The 13,753-nt window shown below is 33.2% G+C and overlaps 1 protein-coding gene across 2 annotated transcripts in view; it reads left to right on the forward strand.

Annotated features, from left to right (window-relative positions):
* LOC143083893 (uncharacterized) overlaps positions 1-13,753 on the forward strand; it is a 64,314-nt gene that overhangs the window by 45,559 nt on the left and 5,002 nt on the right. Inside the window, exons 10-12 of one of the 2 annotated variants that reach the window (XM_076260268.1) lie at positions 2,147-2,304; positions 5,650-5,785; positions 10,393-10,590. In XM_076260268.1, coding sequence (XP_076116383.1) covers positions 2,147-2,304; positions 5,650-5,785; positions 10,393-10,590 — 492 coding nt within the window. Of the gene's footprint in view, positions 1-2,146; positions 2,305-5,649; positions 5,786-10,392; positions 10,591-13,753 lie in introns of those variants that run through there. The other variant, XM_076260269.1, reaches the window with a different exon arrangement.

Consider the following 13,753-nt stretch of genomic DNA (forward strand, 5'->3'; position numbering starts at 1 on the left):
AATCATGTCATGACATGACATGATATGTCAAAAAGCGTGTGAAAACGCGTGACGTAGATGCGGACTTGTTAATATGAATGTGGTAATGTTCATAATTTCATACAAAGTTGTGAATATAAAAAAACAATATATATATTCTACTGTGAACTTTTATTTTATTAAACAGTGGTCTGTAATGTTGCTTTTAAAGCACCACCACTAGGCACATATTCAAAACAACTGCCAGTTTCAAGTTTAGTTACATTTATTTGATAACAGCACACAATACAAATGTAACATAGTCAAGTTCTCATCCAAATTCAGTGTCAATTTCTTTATAATTGAAAAGGCTCTCCCACAGTAGGAATTGATATTTGACTGAATTAGCTTCATCAAGATTTGAAAGAATGTCATGTTTTTTTTGAGCAATGTAAAATGTCATCTATTATTTCTGCCATTGCTCCCATTGCTATTGCCTGGTTAAAACTGGGTAGTTCATCAGAAGAAAGCTGGTACTATGAGAGCTGATCCAACAGTTCCGTGATATTTTTATTCCCATGGCCTGTAGAAATCTGTTGCCGTGTTGGCTAGATTTGAAACTGAAATTGAAAAAGAAAAATGTTTTTTAAATTTGATTTCCATTAGATAAACATGTTAAATGCTTATTCAAATAGCTACATTGTATTTCTCCTCTCACATGTATTGGGTTTTTTTATCATTGCAACATAGAATGCACAAAATATGCGTTATTTGTCACTCGATCATTTAAACTCGAACTCTAAAATATAATACATAAATCTTGAATCTTGCTGTACACATCGTTTTGGCTTAACGATCGGCACTTTAGACGATGGTACAGGCCCTGGAATTGACCTATTTCTGTGCACATGTCCCCTATAAAGTGAATTTGAAAGAAAGTCACAAAATTGTTAAAACTAATCACAAACTACTTACCCTTTACTGTTTGTCCATATAGAAAAACAAAAAATGTGGCAGCCAAACAATTACTTCGAATTTTTTCGGTATTTATCGCCGAATAAGGAAAAAACCCGAGAATAGCGATATCACTAACAACCAAAAAATGAAAAGAACAAAAAAGCGTGTAATTGCGTGTAAAGTGGTGAAAAGCGTGTACACGCCATGTGACAAAATCCTCGTGTGTAAACCGTTGAAAAAGCATGTATTACACGCGAATATCATGTCACTTGACATGTATGAGAAGTAGTAGAGAAAAGAATGAAATTGAATTTTCAATCTTCTAGAAACATGACTCTCAATGGTTATCTGTATAAAATGTATATATTTAGCTATAATACTATGAAACTACAACAAGACTTTACTATTTTGTGTTAAAATAAGCTTAAAAAGTCTTATTGCCCAGTATTATCCATTTCTGGGAGTATTGCCCAGCCCGGGAAAACCCGGGAATTCCCGCCTGGGTTTTCCCGGGCGGGTAATAGTTTGCCAACCCTGGTTTGCTGTGTCAACACTTTGGTTGATCCTCCTTTTCTCATTGACAGACATTGAGAAGTGAAAACATGGAAAAACTTTAATGTGTATACAGTAAACATTGTAGAGATTTATGGTTGTTGCATGCATTACCAATTAGAATACCTTGCACTTTATATCCCAGACAAAAAAGTTTTTCTATCCTTGCAACTTATAAAAGATTTGTAATACCAAAACATTTGTACTTTCTGTATAGAAAAGATAATTTCAAAGACAAATTTAGGAAGTTCAGATATATCGGACTTTGTAAGAGGTGCTGGGGCTCAATAAAATCCTTTAGTAGTAAATTCAGTATTGACAGGATGAAGGATAATAATAACTTTTCCAAAAAGGCAACAAAAATCAATGTTAGTACCTACAAGAACAATATTTAAGATTTTAACAAGAATCATATCTTAAATAAATGAAACAAAGAAGACTTTTTACTGAATTTACTGAAAACTTTAAGATGTATCTCTTCAAATTAGTAAACATCGGTTAACTATATATATATATAGAAACAAGGAGTTGTGAAATGATTGCCAATGAGACAACTATCCATCAGAGTATACTGTTTAGATTCAAATAGATATCAGAAGATGTGATATCAGTGTCAATGACTAGAAAAAGTCTTAAATCTCTTATAATACATGTACTTTAATCAAATTTGAATTTTTAGGTGACCAAAAAGAAAAGGAAAGAAACCAAACCATCAGATGTTAAGAAACCAGCAGCCAGTAGGATACGACACAAATCTGCAGCAGATAAGACAACCAAGAGTAATAACTTTGACAGACTAGTTCAGATGTTAATGGAAGTCTATACAGGTCTTACTAGGTATTGTAATAAGAATACTTCAGCAAAACAGAGTTATTGCATCTTGTGGTTAAAATGTATATTGATTTTCCTGAGAATTTGAATTAAAAGTTTGATCAAGAGAACAAAAAATAATATGGAGAATTGAACTGAAACAAAATGGCAAGACAACTAAATGTTAGGGGGCAAAAAAGTAAATTTTAGTTTATCTTGACAATGCTTAAAATTTTAATTGATCATTTCCTATTATTGTTCAGGCTATCTTTCTTATATTATGACCACTTATCAATTTTTTTCTAATAGAAGAGTCTTCTTCTCTGTCAAACACCTTTTACACAATAAGTCTACAATATGCCAATTTATCGCCAAAAAATACAAATAATACTTGTGAACAATTTAAAGATCAGACTATCAATTGGAACTGTACTATAATGTCAGCATATAGATGATCTAGAAGTTTTGTTTACTCTATACACGTTACCATCTTGGAAGGATGTAAATAACCAAATCCAAATTTATATATATAGAAATAATTACATTAGATGTATGTTTCATTATAATACGTTATTCTGATTGGCTAACTGCACATCACATGTATGATGTTATTCCGTAAGCAATTGCATTACACAATAAAATTTATCATTCATGATGACAGCAGCGTATTCATTAAGAACCGATTGCCGATTGAAATGGTCGTTTATAATCAAATTCCCATCGGTTGTTTTTCTGATGTCAAAAAAATATAAATCGTACTTTTAGTTTTAGATCGTCGGTCACTATCTAGGACAATCTAGAGAGATATATAACGGCATTTCTGATTGGTTAATAAAATTGAATTTCCGGTAAAATAGATCCTGGTTGTTGATTTCGCTGCAAAGTACTATAAGATTTTGTACTGAAACCAGGAAAAATATGCATTCATAGTAATAACGAGATTTTGTAACCAGTCAATAGCATAGTCAGAGAAATGAAAAGAATTTCAGATTTTTTTCAATCAACAACAAAGTGAAAAAAGGTTTCTTCTATGACATTTGCATTCAAATAATTGAGACACCCTCCTTGGTCATGTTCATGAAAGTGCATGATCGTGGTCCTACCATGAAATCAAAAAAAGAGCAATGTCTTGTCTCGTAAAAGCAGACATCTCATTATTTTCATTAAGTGATTTTCACTTTCTTGTTTTCAAGTGATAGAGCCTCTTAACAGCAGACTCTTTATTTTTACCATAAATCATGAATCATATGTTTACCTGTCCCATGGCCTTTCTTTTGAAATGAAAGAAAAAAATGTAGAGATAGCTCGTCTGCATGTCATTGTGTAGCTTCAAATAGAGTCATAAATACTAGGACTACTAGGAGCATGCCACCACCTGACACCAAGAGATATATTGTGTAAAGGAGGATATACTATTATCACACATGACAGGTCTTGCTTAACATTCCCCAAACAAACATGACACAATGCTATTAAAAAAGAAATCTCACACAATCATGCCCTGACTAACCTGATCCAAGTAATAATAATAAAAAGTGAGGATGAGGATGAGGATGATGTCTCCGTATGATTATAAAGAAGTGTGAGTCTTGCATTATGCATTCAAGGATGTACTTTGGCCAGGTTCTGGAATTTCTGTCAGATGTTTAATCTCTGGGTTTTTTCCTATGATACAGGGTAAAATATTTTGACCCATGACCATGATGATCCCATTTTTCCTTTCTTAAATAAAAGACTTCAATTATTAACTCACAAAAAGTCATTTTAATACCAAAATTTAAGCAGATCTTAGATTTCTTTCTTTCCTTTTGTTTGCTTCTTAACTAATGCTCTTCTGAATTATGGTATCAATTTTAAATTCTAGATTATTGTAATTTCACCAAAGTGCATCCTTTTTGCCTTTAAACAACAGTCCATTGAATTCATCATTTGATTTATTGTGATAAGTATTTGAAATTATTAGTACTGAAAAATGTTTTCTATGGGTTAGAACTATTTGAATAATTGCATGTCTACAGTTAAATTAAAAATATTTTCAACTAATAAAATCAAATTTAAATCTTTTCCTGAATGATCACCATGTCTTACAGAGTCATGCCTTCATTATTTTCCTCAAAAATCCGCAAACAACTTCAATAACTTGTTAGCTGAAAGTCTTGATGATATGTGATCAACTTTATAGAAAATATGACCATCTTGCTGCTCATTTACCTTATCATCATTAAAAAAATGGTGTTTGCGAAGAACAAAATTAGAGTTCAGGAGCCCCTCAGGCTGCAGGATTTTGCACCATTTTAAAAAAAAATTCTGGGGGCCTTAAGCGGCCCCCAGACCCCTCGCCGTGAAGGGCAACGAGCAAGCTCGTCGCGCCGAACGGCTATGCCGTCCGCCGGTGTTGCCTGCTACTTTTATTATTTAACCTCCTACTTTAAATCTTATTGACAACCCTGTGACACGAGGTCCCACAATAAAGTGCACAGGTGAATAAAATAAAAACTTGATAAAATCGTGTTTTTTATGATCCTAGCTAAAAAAATGTAATTATAAGTATTGAATGCTTCTTTTTGTAACTTCCGCGCTTCATACAAAATGTACTTCGGTCAACGCTTTTACAACCCTATAAAGGAGTAGGTCCGGTAAGGACCGATTTTGGCCTCAAATTTCAGTTTCATCTGACGAAAGATTTTGACCACTTTTTAAACACTTAAGTGTCTATTTCATATGATGCAATTAATTTATGTGAAAGATTTTAACTTATTTAGTCATTAAAAACGATCCGATTCTGGCTCAAATATGAGAAATCTACCAAATATGCGAAAAAATGTCACTTTTCAGATGGTTTTTGTCAAAAACGAAAGTGGCCGCATCCGTGTTCATCCTCAATCTTTATATATGTAATGTAATATCATTAAATACAACTTCCATTTCAATATTTTGGATGAACACGAATGCGGCCACTTTTGTTTTACACGAAAACCGTCTAAAATTTAACTAAAATGCTGGAATTGTGAAGATTTCAGTAATTTAGCATGAATTAATGGTGCTAGTTCTCAATATATGTGCATTGTATTGGCAAAAAGAGCCCATATTTATGTAGCAGAACCTTTCTACTGTCCAATAAATGACTAAAAGTTTACATTTCAACAATTTTGTAAAACTGCTATATTTTGGGGCCAAAAAGGGGTCTTACTAGACCTACTCCTTTGCAAAAAGTAGCATTCAATTCTTAAATGAATAGGAAAATTTCTTGTGTCACAAGGGACCAGAACAAACTTATTCAGTGCAAAATATATTAAAAAAGACGACCATTTACAATAGAAGTATATTAGATATCTTGTCTCCTTCTTTATAATATGTATATCTTGATTACAGGTCACAGGTGATGGATGTTATTCAAGAGGTACGAGTGGTCAGGGGTGGACTCAGTGGTCTGACCGTTAAAGAAATCATGGAGATAGCCAGGACAGTTATAATAAAAAAATATGAACACAAAATGACAAATAATCAGGTTTGTAGAGATAACAATGAGTAACAGTATGAATTAAGATGGTACCTAACACTACAGGGAGATAACTCTGTAAAGTCAGCTAAATGTTTTAATTTCGTTGTGTTGTAAAGGGAATATTAAGCTTCTCCATGATCAAAATTGGTGTTTGTCAAACTACTATATAACCAGTGTAAAAACAAAACAGTTGGTTCAAAATTTTTGAAATTTTTGTATTTTAGTTAAAGGGTCAAAGTAAATACATTGTCAAAATTTTAAGAAAATTAAATGAGCCAAATTAATTTTTAGTGAAAGTGTTGGGTACCGCCTTAAAGGAAATACGATATATATCAATACGACAGCAACCAAATGGCACCAACAAAGAAAAGATGTATAATTTCTGATGTTTCATTAGTATAGGGAGAAATCATTGTATGTACAGTACTAGCATATAGTATTATAAGTTTACGTCACTAGGTATAAGACAGTTGACTTATTTAATAGCAGAAGATTTTTTCCCCCAGATTATCACTGTTATGCTTGCTTGACTATCGGCTATGATCACTATGTATTGTATTCATTCATGCCTTAATATTAGAATAATAGATATGAGCATAAAGGGTATACATCTATAAACCTACATTTTGACTATCACAGTAGATTATGGAACATGACAATCACTTAATTCTAAGGCATTACCCCTGAAAATTTTAAAACTAGAAATGGTAGTTAAGATAATTGTGTTTCTTTTGATTTTAATTCTTGCACACAAAAATGCACTAATGCTTGATTTGGTTCAGATGGGGGTTATATTACTAATTTGAATATTGGGCTCCATTTTTAGCTCATCACTTGGCATCCGTCGTCCGTAAACTTTTACAAAAATCGTCGTTAACTCCTCTGAAACTACTGGGCCAAATTAAACCAAACTTGGCCACAATCATCATTGGGGTATCTAGTTTAAAAAATGTGTCCGGTGACCCGGCCAACCATCCAAGATGGCCGCCATGGCTAAAAATAGAACATAGGGGTAAAATGCAGTTTTTGGCTTATAACTCAAAAACCAAAGCATTTAGAGCAAATCTGACAGGGTAGAATTGTTAAACAGGTGAAGATCTATCTGCCCTGAAATTTTCAGATGAATCGGACAACCCGTTGTTGGGTTGCTGCCCCTGAATTAGTAATTTTAAGGAAATTTTGCTGTTTTTGGTTATTATCTTGAATATTATTATAGATAGAGATAAACAGTAAACAGCAATAATGTTCAGCAAAGTAAGATTTACAAATAAGTCAACATGACTGAAATGGTCAGTTGACCCCTTTAGGAGTTATTGCCCTTTATAGTCAATTTTTAACCATTTTTCGTAAATCTTAGTAATCTTTTACAAAAATCTTCTCCTCTGAAACTACTGGGCCAAATTAATCCAAACTTGGCCACAATCATCTTTTGGGTTAGTAGTTTGAAAAATATGTCCGGTGACCCGACCATCCAACCAAGATGGCCGCCATGGCTAAAAATAGAACATGGGGTAAAATGCAGTTTTTGGCTTATAACTCAAAACCCAAAGCATTTAGAGCAAAAATGACATGGAGTAAAATTGTTTATCAGTTCAAGATCTATCTACCCTGAAATTTTCAGATGAATCGGACAACCTGTTGTTGGGTTGCTGGCCCTGAATTAATAATTTTAAGGAAATTTTGCTGTTTTTGGTTATTATCTTGAATATTATTATAGATAGAGATAAACTATAAACAGCAATAATGTTCAGCAAAGTAAGATTTACAAATAAGTCAACATTACTGAAATGGTCAGTTGACCCCTTTAGGAGTTATTGCCCTTTATAGTCAATTTTTAACCATTTTTAGCTCACCTGGCCGAAGGGCCAAGTGAGCTTTTCTCATCACTTGGCGTCCGGCGTCCATCGTCGTCGTCCGTCTCCGTCGTCGTTAACTTTTACAAAAATCTTTTCCTCTGAAACTACTGGGCCAAATCAAACCAAACTTGGCCACAATCATCATTGGGGTATCTAGTTTAAAAAATGTGTGGCGTGACCCGGTCAACCGACCAAGATGGCCGCCACGGCTAAAAATAGAACATAGGGGTAAAATGCAGTTTTTGGCTTATAACTCAAAAACCAAAGCATTTTGAGGAAATCTGACGTGGGATAAAAATGTTTATCAGGTCAAGATCTATCTGCCCTGAAATTTTCAGATGAATCGGTCAATCGGTTGTTGGGTTGCTGCGCCTGAATTGGTAATTTTGAGGAAATTTTGCTGTTTTTGGTTATTATCTTGAATATTATTATAGATAGAGATAAACTGTAAACAGCAATAATGTTCAGCAAAGTAAGATCTACAAATAAGTCAACATGACCAAAATGGTCAGTTGACCCGTTTAGGAGTTATTGCCCTTTATAGTCAATTTTTAACCATTTTTCGTAAATTAAAGTAATCTTTTACAAAAATCTTCTCCTCTGAAACTACTGGGCCAAATTAATCCAAACTTGGCCACAATCATCTTTGGGGTATCTAGTTTAAAAAATGTGTGGCGTGACCTGGTCAACCAACCAAGATGGCCGCCACCGCTAAAAATAGAACATAGGGGTAAAATGCAGTTTTTGGCTTATAACTCAAAAACCAAAGCATTTTGAGGAAATCTGACATGGGATAAAAATGTTTATCAGGTCAAGATCTATCTGCCCTGAAATTTTCAGATGAATCGGTCAATCGGTTGGGTTGCTGCCCCTGAATTGGTAATTTTGAGGAAATTTTGCTGTTTTTGGTTATTATCTTGAATATTATTATAGATAGAGATGAATTGTAAACAGCAATAATGTTCAGCAAAGGAAGATCTACAAATAAGTCAAAATGACCAAAATGGTCAGTTGACCCCTTTAGGAGTTATTGCCCTTTATAGTCAATCTTTAACCATTTTTCATAAATCTAAGTAATCTTTTACAAAATCTCCACTGAAACTACTAGGCCACAATCATCTTTGGGGTATCTAGTTTGAAAAATGTGTCCGATGACCTGGCCATTCAACCAAGATGGCCGCCACGGCTAAAAATAGAACATAGGGGTAAAATGCAGTTTTTGGCTTATAACTATGAAACCAAAGCATCTAGAGCAAATCTGACAAGAAGTTTAATTGTTAATCAAGTCAATATCTATCTGCCCTGAATTTTTCTGATGAATTGGACAACTGGTTGTTGGGTTGCTGCCCTCCAATTGGTAATTTTTAAAGAAATTTTGCCGTTTTTGGTTATCTTGAATACTATTATAGATAGCGATAAACTGTAAACAGCAATAATGTTCAGCAAAGTAAGATCTACAAATAAGTCAACATGACCTAAATGGTCAATTGACCCCTTAAGGAGTTATTGCCCTTTATAGTCAATTTTTAACAATTTTCATTAATTTGGTAAATTTATGTAAATTTTTACCAAATATAGTTCTCTGTTACTAATGGGCAAAGTTCATTATAGATATAATTGTAAGAAGCAAAATCGTTCAGTAAAGTAAGAACTTCAAACACATCACCATCACCAAAATACAATTTTGTCATGAATCCATTTGTGTCCTTTGTTTAATATGCACATAGACCAAGGTGAGCGACACAGGCTCTTTAGAGCCTCTAGTTCGTAAATCTTAGTAATCTTTTACAAAAATCTTCTTCTCTGAAACTACTTGGCCAAATTGATCCAAACTTGGCCACAATCATCTTTTGGGTTAGTAGTTTGAAAAATGTGTCCGGTGACCTGGCCATCCAACCAAGATGGCCGCCATGGCTAAAAATAGAACATGGGGTAAAATGCAGTTTTTGGCTTATAACTCAAAACCCAAAGCATTTAGAGCAAATCTGACATGGGGTAAAATTGTTTATAAGGTCAACATTTATCTGCTCTGAAATTTTTAGATGAATCAGACAACCCGTTGTTGGGTTGCTGACCCTGAATTGTTAGTTTTAAGGAAATTTTGCTGTTTTTGGTCATTATCTTGAATATTATTATTAATAGAGATAAACTGTAAACTACAATAATGTTCAGCAAAATAAGATTTACAAATAAGTCAACATGACCGAAATGGTCAATTGACCCCCTTAGGAGTTATTGTTCTTTATAGTCAGTTTTTAACAATTTTCATAAAATTTGTAAACTTTTACTAACATTTTCCACTGAAACTAATGGGCCAAGTTCATTATAGATAGAGATAATTTTAAGCAGCAAGAATGTTCAGTAAAGTAAGATGTACAAACACATCAACATCACCAAAACACAATTTTGTCATGAATCCATCTGCTTCCTTTAATATTCACATAGACCAAGGTGAGCGACACAGGCTCTTTAGAGCCTCTAGTTTGTTAATAAAATGTCTCATTTCAAATTTCTAAGTTCTTTGACCACATTTATTTTGTTTCAGAAACCAATATTATGTAAAAAAAATTTGATCACAATCCAAATTCAAACAGTATCAAACTTGAATGTTGTGTCCAAATAAGCCCCAAATGTTCAGGGTTCGACCTCTAAGGTAGTATCAGGCTGTGCTCATCGAAGTATTTTATTTTAATTTTATATTGCATTAGTTGTCATTTGAGATATTTTTAATGATTGTTTTTATATATTTTTACACAGAGACCTATGCAGGCATCAGATGTCAAAGGCAAGACTTCAACCATGACTGGCAGGAGGAAGGCGGAGCTTCAAAATATTGCCACAGGTCATCCATGCAATCAGGTCACCATGGAAACAGTGGAAGAGAGAGCCAATCGGATAAAAGTATACAATGCCATGAAAGCCAAGCAAGCTTTACACACATCAGAAAAAATGATTGTAAGTGCTGTCCCACTTATTGCATTCAGTTGCATTGTAGGAAGTTAAAGACTCCTTAACAATTACTAGCCGAAATTAGCCACCATCAACCTTTATTAATAGTAGTATTTGTAAGTTTGTTTTTATACGAATATGCATCCATCTAATTGAATCAATTCTTTGATGACTATTCATAGATATAAAGAAGATGAGGTATGAGTGTAAATGAGACAACTCTCCATCCAAGTCACAATGTGAAAAAATTAAACAATTATAGGTCAAAGAAGGGCCTTCAACACAGAGGTTTGGCTATTAAACACCGAACAGCAAGCTATAAAGGAACCCAAAAATGACTAGTGTAAAACCATTCAAACAGGAAAACTGACGGTCTAATCTATGTAAAAAATGATAAACATTTATGAACCACACAAACGACAACCACTGTATGACAGGTTCCTGTCATAGAACAGGTGCAAACAAATGCAGCAGGTTTTAAACGATTCAATAGGCGCCAACCTTCACCCCAACCTAAAAAAAAATGTTAAATCATAACATAGAAAGACACACTATGAAAATATCAATTGAAATGGCTTAACTCAAACAAAAGACACACCAACAAAAACAAGCAAACACACACTGAACATATTGTGAATGTGATATAACATACACTGAACATATTGTGAATGTGATATAACATACACTGAACATATTGTGAATGTGATAATACATACACTGAACATATTGTGAATGTGATATAACACACACTGAACATATTGTGAATGTGATATAACATACACTGAACATATTGTGAATGTGATATAACACACACTGAACATATTGTGAATGTGATATTACATACACTGAACATATTGTGAATGTGATATAACACACACTGAACATATTGTGAATGTGATATAACACACACTGAACATATTGTGAATGTGATATAACATACACTGAACATATTGTGAATGTGATATAACATACACTGAACATATTGTGAATGTGATATAACACACACTGAACATATTGTGAATGTGATATTACATACACTGAACATATTGTGAATGTGATAATACATACACTGAACATATTGTGAATGTGATATAACACACACTGAACATATTGTGAATGTGATATTACATACATTGAACATATTGTGAATGTGATATAACATACACTGAACATATTGTGAATGTGATATAACACACACTGAACATATTGTGAATGTGATATTACATACACTGAACATATTGTGAATTTGATATAACATACACTGAACATATTGTGAATGTGATAATACATACACTGAACATATTGTGAATGTGATATTACATACACTGAACATATTGTGAATGTGATAATACATACACTGAACATATTGTGAATGTGATATAACATACACTGAACATATTGTGAATGTGATAATACATACACTGAACATATTGTGAATGTGATAATACATACACTGAACATATTGTGAATGTGATATTACATACACTGAACATATTGTGAATGTGATAATACATACACTGAACATATTGTGAATGTGATAATACATACACTGAACATATTGTGAATGTGATAATACATACACTGAACATATTGTGAATGTGATATAACACACACTGAACATATTGTGAATGTGATATAACATATTGTGAATGTGATATAACATACTCTGAACATATTGTGAATGTGATATTACATACACTGAACATATTGTGAATGTGATATTACATACACTGAACATATTGTGAATGTGATAATACATACACTGAACATATTGTGAATGTGATATAACACACACTGAACATATTGTGAATGTGATATAACACACACTGAACATATTGTGAATGTGATATAACATATTGTGAATGTGATATAACATACACTGAACATATTGTGAATGTGATATTACATACACTGAACATATTGTGAATGTGATATTACATACACTGAACATATTGTGAATGTGATATAACATACACTGAACATATTGTGAATGTGATATTACACACACTGAACATATTGTGAATGTGATATTACACACATTTAGGTACCATAGGTTATTTAATTTTAAACATACATCATTGCTGGAGATTTGTGTGTTCATGTTTTGGACTTTGGACAGACCTCCTTCTCCAACAGTTCATATCTTTGGTTCTTTATAACAACAAAATTCATTTTGAACTGCTTTATTAAACCCTAGTTCAGAATATAACAGGGTTGATACTTTGTCAGGACAAAACGGAACCATGAGACTGGAAAATATTGAATCTGTATTTGGTGCTATGGTGTAATATGAATTATTCATTACCTCAAAAGAGAGGCAAAAGAAACAAGATGGACATTCAAACTCATAAGTTGAAAACAAACTGACACCATAACTAAAAAAGAAAAAGACTGACAAACAATAGTACATAAAAGACAATATAGAAAACTAAGGACCGAGCTACACGAACTCCACCAAATATTTGGGTTGATCTCAGGTGTTCCAGAAAGTAAGCGGATCGTGCTCCACCAGTGGCACCCGTCCTGTTGCTTCATGTCTCATTCATGAAAAAGGGAGGGGATTTTAGTTACGACATTAGGAACATATACACTACATGCACTATTACTCGGGAAACGGATATTCCATAACCAACTCATGATGGTGTCCGTAAAATTTACGAAGGGATGAATTCAGCTTCACCATTTGGAAATCTTTGTTAGATAGTTTCATTAAGAGCAGTAATCCTCTATTAAGGAAATCATGATAAGAAATACAATCCTGAGAACATTGTATCAATAAGGAGATAGATAATCTGGTTGCATGATTGCCTGTTGAATAAAATATGTTAAATTTGGACTTCTACCATCTGGACAAGATGGTTGACATATTTATTGTGCTTCACTTTTGTGTGGGGTAAGAAGCTATTGAAATAAATCATTTTTTCCAGATTCATGGATATGAATAAAATAAGGTGTGGTATATATAACAATGTGACAACATCTCAAAGACATCTTAAGATTAACATGTGGTCTTTACAAATCAACATGTGGTCTTTTTAAAACATGAGTGTCTATAAAATATATCGAGCTCTAATCCGTGGGACATCAAGAGATCCACATATGTGGTTTTCATAAAACATGATCGTCTATAAAATATGTTAAGCTCCAATAATTCAGTCTGGGGAAGATA

This window comes from Mytilus galloprovincialis, chromosome 7, assembly GCF_965363235.1.
Source record: "Mytilus galloprovincialis chromosome 7, xbMytGall1.hap1.1, whole genome shotgun sequence".
NCBI classification, from domain to species: domain Eukaryota; kingdom Metazoa; phylum Mollusca; class Bivalvia; order Mytilida; family Mytilidae; genus Mytilus; species Mytilus galloprovincialis.